General features: G+C 46.1%; 1 protein-coding gene across 3 annotated transcripts in view; it reads right to left on the reverse strand.

Annotated features, from left to right (window-relative positions):
- FEZ1 (fasciculation and elongation protein zeta 1) overlaps nt 1-18295 on the reverse strand; it is a 40930-nt gene that overhangs the window by 565 nt on the left and 22070 nt on the right. For all 3 annotated transcript variants that reach the window (XM_059070705.2, XM_067039254.1, XM_067039255.1), the window contains exons 4-9: nt 15387-15473; nt 13287-13455; nt 8697-8968; nt 7638-7718; nt 6145-6220; nt 2447-2512 (exon numbers count right to left, since the gene is read on the reverse strand). In XM_059070705.2, coding sequence (XP_058926688.1) covers nt 2447-2512; nt 6145-6220; nt 7638-7718; nt 8697-8968; nt 13287-13455; nt 15387-15473 — 751 coding nt within the window. The remainder of the gene's footprint in view (nt 1-2446; nt 2513-6144; nt 6221-7637; nt 7719-8696; nt 8969-13286; nt 13456-15386; nt 15474-18295) is intronic.

Consider the following 18295-nt stretch of genomic DNA (forward strand, 5'->3'; position numbering starts at 1 on the left):
GATTAACTGCGTGGTCTCTGCTACCCATCTGCTTGGGTTCACATCCTGGGTCTGGCTGTTACTAATTCTATGACCTTCGGGAAATAACTTCTCCTACCTGTGCTTATTTCTTCATGTATACAGTAGACTGTGCCTCTGCCTACCCCACAGGGTTGCTCAGAGGCAAATAGAAAGTGCTCAGTAAATGTTAACTAGTTTTATAAATTCACTGACATTTCAGTGGATCGTGAGGGGTAAAGTCTAGCTCTCGGGCTCCCAGACTTATAGAACCCATTTCTACACACCTCCTTTGAGAAATGGGATGCTCTTTTAAAACCTTTAAGAGTCAGAAGTTCTTCCCAACGTTTAGCCTAAATTCATCCTGCAGAAATTTAAGATTAATCTTTCTGAGCCTTATGGAAACAATACAGCTCAGAGGTTCTAAACTGAGGTCCACAAGCCTTTGGAAGCTGCGCCCAAGGTTGTGCCTGTGGAGCAAAACCTAATGAAAAATAGAATCTGGACAGTGAATGACCATTGACGGAGAGTGTTACAGAGTCAAAGTTTGTGTCCCCCCAAGAATTCATGTTGAAGCCCTAACCCCCAGTGCATCTGTCTCTGGAGATGGAGCCTCTAAGGAGGGAGGGTTAAATGAAGTCACATGGGTGGGGCTCCGATCTGCCGGGATTAGTGTCCTTGTAAGAAGCAGCACCAGAGAGCTCTGGCACTCTCCTCACACACACAGAAGAAAGGCCATGTGAGAACATAGTGAGAAGGTAGCTGTTTACAAGCCAAGAAGAGAGCCCTCACTAGAAACCCACTTTACTGGCCCCTTGATCCTGGACTTCTACCCTCCAGAACTGTGAGGAAATAAGTTTCTGTTGTTTAAGCCACCCGGTGGTCTTCTGTTTGAGCAGCCTGAGCAGATTAATACAGATATTAATATCCCCCAAAGAAAGACAACCAGGTAATAGGTGTCTCTTAATGCAAGTTTACAACCGTTGATAACCTAAAACTTATCAAAAATTTTGTGGACAATTAATTGTACACTGAGTTCTCTGGCCCTGCCTGGTCTGGTCTGGTGTGGACGATCTGAATGTGATCAGTCCTCTAGCTCTACTGGCCAACAGGAAATACAAAAGGTTGAAGAACATATTAAATGAAACCGTGAGGACGCAACTACCGAGGAAAAGCCGGAATGAGGAAATGCTATGGGGCAGATAACCTGGTTTCTCTAAGAAATAAAATTCAAAGAATGAGAGAGAGGAGGGAAAGGGGAACCTATATATATTAAAAGTGATTTAAGAGATACATTATGCAATTGTAATGTATGGACCTTCTTCGGATCCTGATTCAAACAAATAACCTGAAAAAAATTTATAGGAAAATCAGGGAAACCTGAACACCGGTTGGGTAATCAAAGATACTTTTTTTTTTTTTTTTTTGACCATGCCATGCGGCATGCAGGATCTTAGTTCGACCAGGGATCGAACCTGAGCCCCCTGCAGTGGAAGTGTGGAATCTTAACCACTGGATGGCCAGGGAAGTCCCTCAAAGATATTTTTACATTTTTTTATTTTTCTATTTGTGATCATGATATCGTGGTTGTTTTAGGAATGTACACTGAAATATTCATGGATGAAAAATATATATAATGGTTGGTATTTGCTTCAAAATAACATGGAAGAGGGCTTCCCTGGTGGCGCAGTGGTTGAGAGTCCGCCTGCCGATGCAGGGGACACGGGTTCGTGCCCCGGTCCGGGAAGAACCCACATGCCGCGGAGCGGCTGGGCCCGTGAGCCATGGCCACTGCGCCTGCGCGTCCGGAGCCTGTGCTCCGCAACGGAGAGGCCACAGCAGTGAGAGGCCCGCGTACCGCAAAAAAAAAAAAAAAAAAAAAAAAAAAAAGGAAAAAAAAAAAAAACATGGAAGAGAGATGTGATATAAATGAAAACTAGATTGGCCAGGAGTTAATAATTGTTAAAGCTGGATGTTAAGTCCATGGCAGTTCATCATACCGTTCACTCTACTTTTATATATATTAAAAATTTCCATAATAAAAGATGAAACAAAAAAGTTATGAAAGGATGTAGCTAATCATGACTCTAGTTTGCTGCCTTTCAAGTAGCTGAAACTGTTAAAAGTATCCTCTGGCTTTGTTTTTGCCAACTAAATAGCCCAAACCGCAGAGAACTTTCACAATAAGTCTTTTGTTGGTTTGGCTGCTTTTTGTGTGGAGTCACTCTGGTGATGCCGGGATGATGGAATCTCCTCCTCAGGCCTCCTAGCAACATCCGAAGGCGAGGGCCCCCTCACAGTTGTCCACTGAGCTCCCTGGCCCTGCCTGATCTGGCCTGGCATGGGTGCCCTGGGAGGGTGGCAGTGTGGGTTCCACGTGTACAGCAGGAGTCCTGGGGGAGGGGCCCTAGAGGACACTTCTGCTCCCAGAGACCTGGGCCGCTCTTACCTTTTAAAATGTAGTCCGTCAGCAAAGTGGGCACCTTCTCATTATCCTCCTTCATGGCAAAGAGAACTGAGGAAGGAGAGAGAAAGGAGCTAAGATGCATCAGGGCGTAGAGCTCACCTCTGGGGCCAGACAACCCACCAACCCAAAGTGAGCGAGAAAGGAGTCAAGGAAACAAGACAGTCATTGAGTACTGAGCAAAGTCTAGAAGCCTCTGGCAAGAGTCAGCATTCATCCTGCTGGGGCAGAGAGGGGGCTGGTGGGAAATGCATCAAAAGAGTCAGGGTGGCCCTATGGATGAGGTGACTTCTCTTTTATCCTTTACTTTTTGTGTGTGTGCTCATCTATAATTTCCGCATCACCTCCTAAGTATGTATCTTTAATGATCATAAAAATAAACAAAGCAATTTAAAAAAGGAATCAGCTTTCAGATGCAATCCAAATGTTAAGAATAACAGCTGTCACATCACTGAACCACCGATAAATCTGTCTTTAGAGACATTCTATTCATATAAACAGATATTATTAGCAAAGTTCTCACCTCCAGTTTGGTAACAGCAAATGAATTTAATTTCACAAATATTTTCTACTCTATGCCCAGTACAGCGCTAGAATTTGTGGAAATGCAAGAGTATTAATGACCCTCAAGGAGCTTACAGACTTCCTGTTGAAACAGGATATGACCTACACATGAAGCAAACAATAGGGAAGTGACTAAAGCCTAAAGGCTTTTTATAAAAGTTTTTAAAACAGATTTTTCTGTTATTAAACTAGGAAGCATCCTCTCATATTCATGATTCATGTTGTGGAAGTCAGCTTTGTAGAAAATCCTTCAAGAAAATACCTGGACCTTGCTTGTACTATCAAAAAGTGAGGGCAGAGGTGGGTTATCCAACAATAGAGTTATTCATCAATAGATGCCTTAAGTAAACTATGGTGTATATGGTATATACGCAGTCTCATACAGCTTCATGAGAAATGAGAGCGATCTGTATATACAAGACATACTTATGAATGAAGAAAGAAGGCTGAGGAACTTTATGTATTAATTTAAAATGAGTAAATAATAAATGCTGTTATTCACAGAAGAATCTGGAAGAATGTGCATGAAACCATAAAAAGCAGATACCTCGGAGTGTGAGACCCTGGGGGATGTTTCCTTCTACGTGATATCTCTACGGCGTCCAGCTTTTTTCCATGAACATGTATTACTTTTGGCACGTGGAAAAAACACTAAAGATCAGCTGGCCCTGATAGCTGGGGTCAGGAGGCAACCATTACAATGGAGGGACCTCCCAGTCCATTCCTAGGTCCTGTTTTCCATTGATTACCTTGCCTAGTTGCAAGTTAGGGTCATGGAACTTGACTCCAAAGCTCAGGAGTGGGTGAGGAACAGAGCCTGATGGTGGCATGAGTCCGTGGCCAACTCCAGAAAAAGACTGGACCTCAGGCCATCCAGGCAATGGTTTCTTTTATTTCTTCCATATTTTTAGACATGGATTCATCATTTCAATGTAATAGGCTGAAAATAGTTTGCATCTGAGCATGGGCAGACTAAATGCTGCCCACCAAGAAGATAGGCGTAGGGCTTCCCTGGTGGCACAGCGGTTGAGAGTCCGCCTGCCGATGCAGGGGACGCGGGTTCGTGCCCCGGTCCGGGAGGATCCCACGTGCCGCGGAGCAGCTGGGCCCGTGAGCCGTGGCCGCTGAGCCTGCGCGTCCGGAGCCTGTGCTCCGCAACGGTAGAGGCCTCAACAGTGAGAGGCCCACGTACCGCAAAAACAAAACAAACAAACAAAAAGAAGATAGGCGTAAAAATGCAATAATTGCACTCAGTCAATATGTGACTAAGGTGATCTCCAAAATCCAAAATTTATATAAATTTCCCAGTCCCTGGAGCCAGTCTTTGGCCTACATTCTTGACTCAGGAGTCGGGGAAAGAGGAGTTGTTATTCACAAACCCATACAAGGATGTGCCCAAAAAGAGAGCTTTCATGATCTACAAGAGAATTGGTATTCAGGAAAGTTGGAAGTTTTTTTTTAAAGGGATAAAATATTGGAATGTCGTATGTCCATATGACAGAAGAGAGAGCCATAAAAAGGATGTTAGCCAAATGTTAACTGATGTGACTGAAATCATGATATGGAATTTTATAGCCAGTATAATCCCAACCATTTGGAAAAGGCATAAAATACTATGGCTGAAAAACACCACACAGTAACCACAGTGAAGGGGACAAGAAGTTACTTATTTTCTTTTGTTCACATTTCTATGTTTCCAAAGTATTCTAAATGAGGGATATACTCTAGCCCTAATTTTTTAAATGAGCTTGAAATGTGTAAACAAACCCAGTGTTTCTTAATTAAAATGAAAGGATTTCACACTGAATTCCTGAATAGGTATCTGTAATAAATGTATAGCTCTTCCTTTTTTAAAAAAGAGCATGATAGAAAAAAAAAAAGAGCACGATAGAGTACTCTACATATATCAACCTTCATAATTTGTCCAAATTATTTTCCAAATGCTTACTCCTTGCGAAAATACAAACACCTACAAATGTCAGCTCGTTTCCGCTTCCGTTAAAAAAAAAAAAATCTTTGTGCATATGTATGCACATAAAGGCGCTCCAAATGAGTTTAGAGGAAGCGGATGCACTTTGAATTTAAAATTCCAGATTCTCAAGGCCGCGGTATCTATTGATGTAGGCAAGATTTCCGTTTACCAGAACCTGCTTTAGTTCTCCAACATGATAAAAATGAAACCGCTTGGGCACCTTTAGCACTGGGCCCAGGAGGTATCTATCTTGCTCAGCCAAACAGCTGAAGCTCCTCTTCCCATTCCCTAGGGTGTCAAATAGCCCTGCAGGGGTCCATTCCCACCGAGGCAGCAGCACAGCAACGGGCTGCGCAGCCCGGTTAGTGTGTCACTCAATGCAGCGCACGGTTGCCAGGGAGATGGCCGGTCTCGTGATTCACTGAGCCCGTCCCCACATCTCAGCCTAAGATTTTTCTCTTCCTAAAAGAATCAGGCTGACACTGAGGGCTGACACCACGTGGCCCCCAGCCCTTTGGGGGTTGTAGTGTTTGATGCCTATAAAGAGATTTTGCCTACAAAAGGCTCTTTATCACAGGCTGTTTTCTCCCATAGCTCAATGTTTCTTAATATTACTTGACACTAGAGTCAGAGTGGAAGAGAGGAAGCAGTCATTGCCTGGAAGGAAAACCAGACTCTATGCTCTCTAATCAGCCTACCCCACCCAAGAAACCTTGCTTCTCACTAAATACAGCCAGTCCCTTAGAAGGAGCTCCCTGCTTTGGGGACACGAGGCAACCTCAAGCTGCCGAAGAGAGAAAGGGCAAGGCAGAGAGTGCACAGCCTTGAGACCTGAGGATGAACCACAGAGAGCCCCTGCACACCACTACTGCCCTGCCACCGCTGCCACCTCTTCCACCAGCTCCTTTTCTCTGGCAAGTCTCTTCCCTTACAGGAACCGGGAAAAGACGAGGCAGCTCTGGGTATCGCTGCAGAACTCTTTAATTGTACCGCGCGCCGGGGACGTGATGCAACGGTGTGAAGCACATTTTGACCCCATAGAAACTGCTCTGGGGACACCTCCGGACTGAGATACCACGGGTGCAACTCACAGGGTGGGAGGGAGAGAAATGAGCCCCTGGTCTCGCTGCGAATGGGAGGGACTCACTGTTTGTCAGCATCTGGAGATCTTCCACCGACGGGGGCGAGGCCTTCTTCTCGTAAGGGATGACCGTGTTCAGGTACTAGAAGACAAGCAGGTGTGCAGCATGTGGGACAGAAGCCCGGCCCCCGGGAGCTGAGGTATGGCTGACAGCTTGCATGGGGATTGGGCTTTTCTCTAAAAAACACTCTCCGTCAGATTTGACGTCCTCGCCAACACCCATGATGATGTGCGCACCATCGTTTCAGGACTCTTCCCCCCATTTTTGGAAAATGTCTCTTTAAAAGTAAGACTTTGCCATATTAGCCAGGAAAAATGTCCCTCCACTCCAACAGATATATTCTTCTGACGCTAGAAACTTTTTGATTATTTAGGAATCCTGGTGAGCTTTTTCTCCTCCAGGCTGAAAGCAGACGACATTCTAAGGGGCGGGGTGATATTTTCTTATCTTCTGCAGCGCAACTTGAGAATGAATCGTTTCTCTTCTGTCAAAACGACTGCTGAGAAAACCTCAACCCCGCCCTGGGTCTGGGATGTTGGATTTGCTCCCTCTGCTGGAGATGAGGTGCTCCTACAACAAAATCATCTTAGGGTCCAGTGGGATATCAAAGAACACCGGCCAGAGAGCCCTGGAAGGTTCTGAGGCAGCCTGAGGTCGTGAGTGAGAAGAGCTCTAGACCAGGAGGCCTGTGTTTCAGTCCTGGCCCTGCCACTAGCAGCGTGGCCTTGGGGAAACGCCTAATCTCCCTGGTCCTTAGTTCTCACTGCTGTGAACTCAGGGGAGTGAGTTAGATGTACCTAAAATCTCTTCCCAGGCTGGAGTTCCAGAATTCTAACACTTAGGATTCAGCTACAAATATGTCTAAAACATACACAGTTTTTGTGCACAATCTCAAAGGTGTCTATTGACAAACTGGCCTTCTCTGTTAGACTATGCATTGCATGAGGGCAGGACCAGGGTTTACTCATCTCTGTACTGCCCTAAGCAACAGAGCCTAGCACATGGCAGGCACCTGAGAGCCAGAAATGCAAGCCACTTCTCAGGTGAGAAGCGATTGACTAAAAGGGAGCTAAACGGGAGACCCCGCAGCACCGGTACAGTCAACAGGGCAGCTGAAGTGAAGAGGCAATCTTGGCGGGATTGGCTCACCTGGCGGCCCAGTGTGGCAGAGGTAATGAAGCTCTTGGATGGGATCTTTCATGAAGTGGATTCCCCTTTAATGCATTTTGTTCTGAAAACAACTGAACTCATAGGTCTACAAGTAGTGTTGAGTTTTAAGTTTTATCCAGGCCCTCTAATATTAAAGCTCGAAAAACTTTGCCTTTAAAAAGACACTTTCTGTTCCTCCTTAGAATGGAAGAAACTGTTAGGACATTTCCCCCTGCAACCTGCCCCAGTGCAGGGATAATTCTAGTGAATCACCGTCACCTGCTCTGTTGGAGAGACCAAGTTGCAAGAATCTGGGAAGGAAGCTGGGAGCAGGGAGATGGGTTTGTACCTGCTTGTCAGTTCCTGAGGGGCCAAAAGTCTGGCGGATGCCGCTCTGCAGGATGTTGGAGATGCCTTCCATGCTGAAGCGCTGGGGAGGGGGGAGAACGAGACTCAGAAGGGCAAGTGCTTCCTGCTCATATCCATTGCCCCAGGGACACCTGTGTCCTCCCTAAGCTACCTGGACCCGTCAGCTTCCATACTGTCCCAGATCCGGGCCCCAACTCTGCGACTAGAAAGCAAAGCTAAGACCTGGGCTAAGAGACAGGCCAAAATTTCAGCCTGAGCTTTGCAAGAAGAAATAGCAGAGTCTCGAAGACTCTTATCTGAGTAAGTGCCTCTGGCAACGAGATCCCCCTGCACTCTTGGGTTTCCTCATTTCAGCCTCCACTGTGTAAACAGAAACATAAAGCAGCAGCGGGAAACTTGGACAGATGAGGATGAAAATGTCTCAGGGAAGAAAACAAAATGCCCAGCCATTGGGAAGGGCAGGTGTAAAACGACTGTCCTCATCTGGAAAGCTTCTTCCAAAGTGCATATGCCCGGGCCCAATTCAGTAGGTCTGCGAGAGAGCCCAGGAAAAGGTATTCTGAAAAAGCGCCTTAGCTGATTCTACCGAGCTTCCCTGATGGAGAGTCACTGGTTAGAAGAATCTGGTCAATATAACAAGGCGTCATAACGTTCCATCCTGAAACACCCTAAGGACATCCTAAAGAGATGCGTCAGGACCATAAGCTGTGCTGGTAGCAGGCTTGTCTCAGGGCTCCTTTCAATCCTAAATGCTTTCTCCCCACTCTTTAAGACCTAGCTTAAGAGCACACGCCATAGTCACTTATTTTCTGTGTTATGTCCTGTCTCCTCCGGTTAGACCGGGCGTCCTCTAGGGGAGCAGAGGACACAGCTGGGCTCTTCTCCCTCCCGTGGCTCTGCTGTCTGCCAGGGTGTCCTGCTCACTGTCACGGCTCAGGACAGGTCTGTCCGGGGCCACGGCAGAGCTGCTCCCGGGGCCTGCAACGGGGAGCTCGGAGGTGTGGGTGCACTTGGTCCTCGAGCCGGGCTGTCCTCTTACCTTGAGAGGCATCTGGCTTCCCTTCTCTATCCGGCCACTCTGCAAGCTCAGCCCTTTCTCTTTCCGCCTCTTCTTCATCAGTTCTCGCTGCTCTTTCTGCTTCTTCTGTACCTCGATGAGCACCGTGATGAAGGAGTTCTTCACTTCCTTCTCGAACTCCAGCTCGTCTCGGCGGGCCAGCTGCTGCACCAGCTCCTCTGAGAAGTCTCGGATGGCGCCCTCCACCTGGTCCAGCAGCTCTGTCAGCTCAGACCCAGACATGTGCCTCAGTCCTGCAGGGGAAGACCATCCTGCAGGGTCACTGCATCAAGCCCAGCCCACTGGAGAGGCTCCCGGGGTCCTGGCCGCCTGACAGGTCTGGAGGAGAACCCCCCCCACCGCCCCACACAGTTCCTCAAAGGGCCACGACAGACCTTCACAATTTCGGGGCGTGCCAGCAGGGAGAGCCAGTTATCGACCGCGGAGGAGCACATCATCTCGGGGAAACCAAGGAGGGAGGAAAAACAGCCCCCAAGGACTGTGGACTCCGTGGACTCTGTCCACAAAAACGTGTGTGGGCAGACGTGTGGTTTTTCATCCCTTGCTCCATCTCCCTATTTTTCCTCTGTTTCTGTAATATACCTCATGTGAAATGGGTCAAGAATTGGGGGGAAAACACATGACGAAGGGGTTTGGCATCCGTGCTGACGAGCAATAGAGAGGTGGTGTTTATTCCCAAAACCTGATCAAGACACAGCCAACAGCAAAATAAGCAGAGCGATCTGAGGCCTTCTTTACACCAACTGTCCTGTGCCGCAGTGCACGTGCCCAAAAATACACGAAACATGTACAGATGGGCAACAGGTACAGAAAAATGAAGTCTGGCTTGTTGGTACCGACTCTTCTGCTACTGTCAGAGAAAAGGAAAGGGAACCTGGGAAGACAGGACACAGATCACTTTGTTTGTTTGTTTCGCGGTACGCGGGCCTCTCACTGTCGAGGCCTCTCCCGTTGCGGAGCACAGGCTCCGGACGCGCAGGCGCAGCGGCCGTGGCTCACGGGCCCAGCCGCTCCGCGGCTCGTGGAATCCTCCCGGACCGGGGCACGAACCCGCGTCCCCCGCATCGGCAGGCGGGCTCCCAACCACTGCGCCACTAGGGAAGCCCTCTATTTGTAGTTTTTTAAGGAAGCTCCATACTGTTCTCCATAGTGGCTGTATCAGTTTACATTCCCACCAGCAGTGCAAGAGGGTTCCCTTTTCTCCACACCCTCTCCAGCATTTATTGTTTGTAGATTTTTCGATGATGGCCATTCTGACCGGTGTGAGATGATATCTCATCGTAGTTTTTTTTTTTCGGTACGCGGGCCTCTCACTGCCGTGGCCTGACGCGCAGGCTCAGTGGCCATGGCTCACGGGCGCAGCCGCCCCGCGGCACGTGGGATCTTCCTGGACCGGGGCACGAACCCGTGTCCCCTGCATCGGCAGGCGGACTCTCAACCACTGCGCCACCAGGGAAGCCCTATCACCTTGTTTTAAACTCTTGTCCCCTAAGACTTCTTCACCTAAAGTAGATGCGGGAGCATATTTTTGAATGTGCCCCTTCCTAGTGACATCTTTTGTTTCTACATCAGAATCCATTTTCCTTTCCCTTTCTGCTCCTGCTCTGCCAGGGTATTTGCTGACTTAGTTCAACCTTCCCCTCTAATTTCGCTCTTTGGAGCTGTCCTCCTCCTTCTGTTTTTGCCATTTCACTCTGCATTTCAGCCGTTTTCCCGAGTCTTTTGCTGAGCACTTCTATGTGTGGGACCTTTGTGTGCCGGAAAATGGCCTGATTGGAGCGGCTGTGAATGCAGCATCAGGGCCAAATCCACTCCATCCCTCCCAGCAGATTCCTTCTGCAGCCATCGCCCTGCCTCTGCTCTTCAGAGCCACAGGGTTTTACTTAGAGGGTGCAGTTCTTCAGATCGCGCCTCTATTTTCACCACTATCCTAGTCCATGCTTGGACCTTTATACCCTGGTCGGCCTGCCTTCCCTCCCCATCGTTTATAAGTCCCATCACCCCCATTCGGCTCCACTCCCAGGGAACGTGTCCCACCCGGCCGCCTGGTTACCACTATCCCTGCAGATGGATGAATTTTATACTCAGTTCTGCCACTGCTGTTACACCTTTCAATTTCACGCTTCATCCACCTCTTTCTTTGCAGGATCATAATTACCACAAACCTGTGTCAGAGAGTTAATATGATACACAGATTAAGAGTGTGGACTCTGCAGTTAACCTGCCTAGTTTCAAATTTTGACTCCACCCCTTAAGACTTGAATGTGGCACAGGGGCAAATATGCATTAAAAATAAGAGGCTTAACAAACACATGAAAGGATGCTCAACATCACTAATCATGAGAGAAATGCAAATCAAAACCACAGTGAGGTAACCCCTCACACCAGTCAGAATGGCCATCATCAAAAAATCTACAAACAATAAATGCTGGAGAGGGTGTGGAGAAAAGGGAACCCTCTTGCACTGCTGGTGGGAATGTAAACTGATACAGCCACTATGGAGAACAGTATGGAGGTTCCTTAAAAAACTAAAAGTAGAACTACCATAGGACCCAGCAATCCCACTACCAGGCATATACCCTGAGAAAACCATAATTCAAAAAGAGTCATGTACCAAAATGTTCATTGCAGCTCTATTTACAATAGCCGGGACATGGAAGCAACCTACGTGTCCACCAACAGATGAATGGATAAAGAAGATGTGGCACATATATACAATGGAATATTACTCAGCCATAAAAAGAAACAAAATTTAGTTATCTGTAGTGAGGTGGATGGACCTAGAGTCTGTCCTACAGAGTGAAGTAAGTCAGAAAGAGAAAAACAAATACCGTATGCTAACACATATGTATGGAATCTAAACAAACAAACAAAGGTTCTAAAGAACCTAGAGACAGGACAGGAATAAAGACGCAGACGTAGAGAATCGACTCGAGGACACAAGGAGGGGAAAGGTAAGCTGGGACAAAGTGAGAGAGTGGCATGGACATATATACACTACCAAATGTAAAATAGATAGCTAGTGGGAAGCAGCCGCATAGCACAGGGAGATCAGCTCGGTGCTTTGTGACCACCTAGAGGGGTGGGGGGTGGGATAGGATGGGTGGGAGGGAGATGCAAGAGGGAGGGGATATGGGGATATATGTATACGTATAGCTGATTCACTTTGTTGTAAAGCAGAAACTAACACACAATTGTAAAGCAATTATACTCCAATAAAGATGTTAAAAAAAATAAAATACAATAAGAGGCTTGATTCTCCCTGTTGAAAATAAGGGAAGAGACTTCCCCTCTTCCACACCTCCCTTTTTCTTTCAGAATCTCTCTCTGTCCTTTTCAAATATACGTGCATCATTTTTTTTTTTTTTTTTTTTGGCGGTATGCGGGCCTCTCACTGTTGTGGCCTCTCCCGTTGCGGAGCACAGGCTCCGGACGCGCAGGCTCAGCGGCCATGGCTCACGGGCTTAGTTGCTCCGCGGCATGTGGGATCTTCCCGGACCAGGGCACGAACCCGTGACCCCTGCATCGGCAGGCGCAACCACTGCGCCACCAGGGAAGCCCACGTGCATCATTTTAATGGCTAAATAACCACTGGCCAGTCTCAAGACTCAGTTGTGCTTCCTCAAGGACCTGGGAGCCACTGCTTTGAAAAGTCATCCCCAAGAAAGAAAACAGGGGCCTAACTTGTCACCTGACTCTAAATTGCAAAACTGTAATGGTTGTTTTCAGTTAGCTGTAGACACGGGTGAGATTTCTTTCCAGTTTTGCCATCCCTTTAGTGGGTTGACTGTGACATACATCAATTCAATAATGAAATTGTTTTCATTTTCTCAGAAAGAAAACCTCTACTTCTGTGGAGAGGTTTTCTGGGTGGGGAGGAGATTTTATTTCTTAATTATATTTCTGCAACAGTGGCCTCAAAACAAGTCACCTACCCTCTCGGAAACTCAGTTAGCTTCAATCTTAATGGGGTTGGCACGGGCGTGAAATGAGATTATGCATAGAAAGTTTTAGAACAGCGCCTGGCCCTCCAAAGCTCTCCAAAACTACAAGCTATTATTATCATTACCATTTGTAGGTTTTTTCATTGATTTCATGGTAGCATCATTGTGAATAGTGGGTTCAGATTTCCTCTACTTGTTCTGCATTAGTCTTGTTCTTTGGTTTGTTTCACCGTTGTTTTCATTTTTAAAAAATTTTTATTGGATTATAGTTGATTTACAATGTCGTATTAGTTTCAGGTGGACAGCAAAGTGAATCAGTTATACGTATACATATATCCACTCTTTTTTTTTTTTTTTTTTTTTTTAAGATTTTCCCACATAGGCCATTACAGAGTGTTGAGTAGAGTTCCTTGTGCTGTACAGCAGGTCGTTTTACCATTTTAATCTTGCTTCCGCCCCCAGCAATGCTAACTTCTCTCCTGATGTCCAGTAAGAAAGGTATCATCAACTCCCTAGATCCGAGGTTCTGTTAGTGGCATGTGAAGCATGTGCCCTGCCTGGCAGAGCTTGAGTTTGTCCTCCGCGAGCCCGCCCCCAGGACTCTCACCTTCGTAGGACCAGTTGTTGTTGAAGGTCTGGGTCAAGGCCTGCATCTCCTGCAGGAGGACTAAGTCCGCCTGGGAGGAGGTTTCTCCCCCATCCTCCTCTTCTAGAACCTCCTCTTCCTCCTCAGGGTCTGGGGAGTTCTGCATCATTTCCTCAATCTCCTCAATCACCTGGAGAAGGTACACAAGAGACTGGTCACTCTTGTCTGCTGCAGGCACATCCCAGCTTGAATTCTGATCAGGGAAGGATGTTCCTTATGTGCTGTCTGTAAAATTCCTAAAGCAATATTGTTACTTAAGCAATATTGAATAACAATAAAACTAGATCTGACCAAAGGCTTACAAACACTCTTCCTCTGATATAAAGCCCTCTTTAATGTCAAACCTCTTCCAAGAACACCATTTAGATGAGTGCTTTATTGGAAATAAACTGCTCTTTCAGGAAACGAAGCAGAGCTTCCTGGAAGGGAACATTTACTTCAATTTGCTGAGTACGTTCTTTCTAAGTGGGAAGACATTTTATCTACCCAACTCAAACAGAAAATCCAGTCCATTCATTGTGATGATGCTTAAGACGGGAAAAAAACAAAGTGTTCCTAGGATAACTCAAAATGCAGAGTTGTTTTTTTTACATAGAGGAAAACAGCTCTTCCTCCAGAATTCACCTGGACAGGAACTAAAGCTGCCAAACAAAAGTGGAAATAAAGATAATGACATAATAAAAGGACACGTAGGTTCTGGAGAGCAGAAAATCGATAAGAAACCCAGCTGTAATCTAGACTCTTGTAGGGGACAGCTCCTAGAAGACAGAGTAAAATTAGATAACCACCAAGAGGAATAAGGCTGAACTACTTTGTACATTAACTGTTTACACATAAAGAAAATGGAATAAGCAAAGACCACTTCTGAAAGGAGCCATCCATGAGTCTGGTCAGAACAGTGCATCTATATATTTGTCTGTTCTCGATGCTGTGAGGGGCTCCATCTCCAAAGCCAACTGGTCTTTGAAGTGGGTTCCTTTATGTTAGGCTGGATCAAAGATAAAGGCACTTAGGTCCCCTCCTTTGGAATAGTTTCTATTTTATTCCCAAGCTTTCCCATCTCCACTCACAAATTTAAGGGATACTTAGTTTTTGACTACTGCAAGCCATTCATGGAACACGGGCAAACTACACGACCCCCGTTTAGAATTTTATGGCTGAGCTTCTCTTTCAGAGTCATTATCATTGAACTTGTGTCACTGAATTGTATTTCCCCCCAAATTCACAAGGTAACTGCTAGCCCCTACTCTTTTTAAGCTGGTTCCCTTTTATCTCTTGATCCTTATCTGTTTATAGCCCACCTTTTTACCACAGATCTGAAAGAGTTCCTTTTACTGAAAAGCATTTTTTCAAACCAAAAGCTCCTAGTGGAGCTTTTTCAGAACCACTCTGTGAAAACACCTGAAAGGTGCCTGCTCAAAGCAAGCGCCCATAAATACTTGTTGACTCAAAGGCTGAATAAGGAACCCAGAGACTCAGGAGTATTCTCCCTAAGTAACAAATTATTAAAACCAAAATATAAGTAACTCAATAAAATGTGAAACGTTAGATCTTTTTTTAAACAAACAAGTGTTTCTAATACTTCTTTTGGAAGGCTCAACATTTTCAGTGTTCTATGAAATATGAGAAAATGTCCGTCACTTGGAAGCCTCTTCTGCCATTTCTATTCTTGTGAGAACGGCTATTTGGGACCCTTGCTTAAGTGTCTTGACTCCAAGTACAATGAGCTGCAATAAAGACACTTAGCAGGAAATGAAGGCAGTAAACGCTGAGCCCATCTCTGGCTGTCAATCAAACATGGACCCCATCCAACACACGTCAGGAATCACATCCCTAATTACAGCAGGTGTGTAAACTGAGGCTTAAAGAGACATGAAATTTACCAAAGACACAGCCACCACGAGACCATACATTTTTCTACTGCCTGAAAGGGATGTGGCAGGTATGTATTCAGACTTTTTCTCTATCAAAGGAACTAAAAGTCCCAAGAACCGAGAGAGAGAGAGAGAGAGAGAGAGAGAGAGAGAGAGAGAGAGAGAGGAGAGAGAGAGAGATTCGTACCTGATCTGCTGTGAGCAGAGGTTCCTCATTGATTCCAGAATAATGTTCACTCTTCTCATTGAACTCTTCCTCTCCTTTCTCATGGATCTGAAAGAGGTGTGGGGTGGGGGACGGAATTCTGATTGACCATCAGCGGAACTAGGATTCTCTCCAGTCTCTAGAATAGATGACACTGAGGCCACTCTGGCCATCCCCCGTGTAAAGAGAAAATCTGAAGAGGTGTGCAGAGTTGCATCCAATGCCACGCATACCCTGTCCACACAGCGTGCATCACCGGGTCCAGCTTAGAAAAAGACAATAAGGCATGTGTGGCCAGCACCATTCTGACCCACAGGGAGCAGCACTGTTCTTGAACCGACAGACAGGTGATCTTTACATGAACAAGGAACCTTCTTGAGGTGAGTAACGACGGCAACCGACTCCTGCAGCAAAGGCACACCTGTTTATATAAGGAATTTCAGTCTGGGGATCAGTTCCCAGATTTTCTTTTATTAGGCATTTTAAGGGGTGGGCTGTTCCAGTGCAAATAATCATGTTTTTAAAATTTGATGAAATGTTACCGTGTCATTGGAATATAGGCACAGTGTCATCCATAGCTGAGGAAGGATGTACTGAAGCTCCACCGGACATGCCAACAGAACAACGTAAGCACACAAACCAAAGGACAAACTCAACAGCAACAGCAAATACTGAAACATTTGCCACGTGTCTCCAAAATTCCATCATCCCAAGTAAGGCTCTGCAAGCTCACAACCATTGAGGTTCTAGATGTTGAAGTCCAGCAAGGTGTTCACAGCATATCTGACTTTACTGTCCGTGTCCCAAGCAGCCATAGCCTGGTACTGATGTTCAAAACCTGCACAGGATAAGCCCCTAAACCACCTAACAAGCTGTCTGTGTCCAGGAGTCTCATTTGGAAGTCATCTAGGGTCTGGCAAGAAGTGCCTCCAGGAAATCTTTCTGCAGACACCTCTCATCCAGGAATCAATTTCACGTGCACATCAACAGCTGGCATGCTGATCTCCCTCTTTCCTGGGGATTACACTTGTCCTGTTCTAATTAGCACCCCCAGGAAACACCCCAGTTCCGATCCAAGCAATCATGTCATAGGGAGTCCATCCTCAGAAACTTCTCCCCTCTCCCTTGAACTCCACCTTGGCAGGTACCCCCAACAAAACACATCACCTTCTATCTACATTTGCTTAAAACCAGGACTATGTCCTAAAGAAAAAATCAAATATATCTCAAAGGCCCTCTGCTCTCAACCTGGATAAGGGGTAGGACAGGGAGGTAATGGGATTATTTGAGGGGTTTTGTGCCAGATGGTGACATCTATTTCTGCTGTCGAGCCCATATGCTCCTCTCTCCGCCAAGTCCACCACCTGTGGTACCCGCCTGCTTTCTGCAGCTCCCCGCTGCGCAGAAGGAAACTCCTGTAGCCTCGGTTTGTTCACAGCTACTCTCATATGGCAGATCTTTCTCAGGGCTAGAAAGTCCTGTGGTGGAAGTTAGGCTCATGCTGGGAAACAAAGTTTTCTTTTCTGTTTGGATCATTTTTTATAAGCATCTGACAGCAAGTGTTAGTCTATAACCAGAATTTTTTTCATAGTAATTAGATTTTTCAAATGGAATATTTACATTTTCTGAGATGTGGCCAATTTTTGCGAGTTTACTTCACTGGCTGTTAATAGTGCATCTTTCAACTACACCACCCCCCTTGCCAAGGTCCTCCCTCTGAGCTCCTGGTGAAGGCAGGGGAGAGCTTTTAGGCGTAGACCCTTCTTGCTGCTCAGACATTAGGGAAGCAGGAAGCGGCATGGATGATTCCTAGTTAGAGCCTTCTCTCCCCTCTGGTACAAAGCCTGCTGGTCTGAGTTTTCAGGCGTGGGTAAAACGAGATTTGAAAATGAATTATAAGCTTGTGAAAGTTACCGTGAGTTCGTAGTATCGTGGGAGCGATACCTAACCCGTATGTTCTCAGATCTCAGAAGCCTGCCGCTACAAAATGAAATAAAATAAAAGGAGACACGTGCACAAAGTCCTCCCGAGAAAGCCCTGGCCCCTTCCCTCTTCCCCACGTGGATCTCTGCCATCCTCTGCTTTCACTGCATCTGCCCTGTCCCTCTCCTTTTCTCCTCACTCTGTAGCTTTTGTTCTGGTTCCCTCATCTTCCTCACCCTCTCTAAGCCTGGTCCCATGTTTTGTCTCTATCTAGGGGACTCTGTTCTGCTCCCGTCACTTCTCAACAAGCCCTCTTTCCTTTCAATGCTGTTGACAGACTCCCTCCCTTCCCTCCATTCCCAGGACAGCATCTTTTACAGAGTGTGGAAAGCTGGTGAGAAAGATTTTTGGAAAATGACAGCATTTATGTATATTGATAACAGTATTCGTCATATATATTCATACACATATGTATATGGATGAGTGTATGAATACTCTTATTCTTAATATATGACACATGCAGAGAAACTACTGCAGGGAGTTCTTTAGCCTCTTGTGTGGAAACGAGAATTGGGGCTGAATTTCTCTGTAGACTAAATTTTCAAGCTGTCTCCATATTATTGAAGTGAACTATGGCTCTCCCAAGAAAAAAACTCATTCTTCCGAGTGATTTCTTCCCAGAATTGAGAATAGAAGACCAAGATCCAGAAATGAGCCTGGCCATACTATTCAGCAAGCTGTTTCCTCCTCCTGCTTTCGGTAAAGGGTGTGCCTTGAGGGCTGTAACTTGGTCAATTAAAGCTTAAAAATAAATGCAGAGACTCTTCCCTGGAGACTATGAGAGTGCTAAATCTAGGTGCACAGGAGTCTGAGTGGGAATTAAAATTACGTCAAGTTCTTGTGTCCAATAATGACTATTAACCAGTAATGTTTGTTAAGGCGTTCCAGATGATTCCATTCACAGGAAA

Source organism: Kogia breviceps, chromosome 7 (genome assembly GCF_026419965.1).
Source record: "Kogia breviceps isolate mKogBre1 chromosome 7, mKogBre1 haplotype 1, whole genome shotgun sequence".
NCBI lineage: Eukaryota > Metazoa > Chordata > Mammalia > Artiodactyla > Physeteridae > Kogia > Kogia breviceps.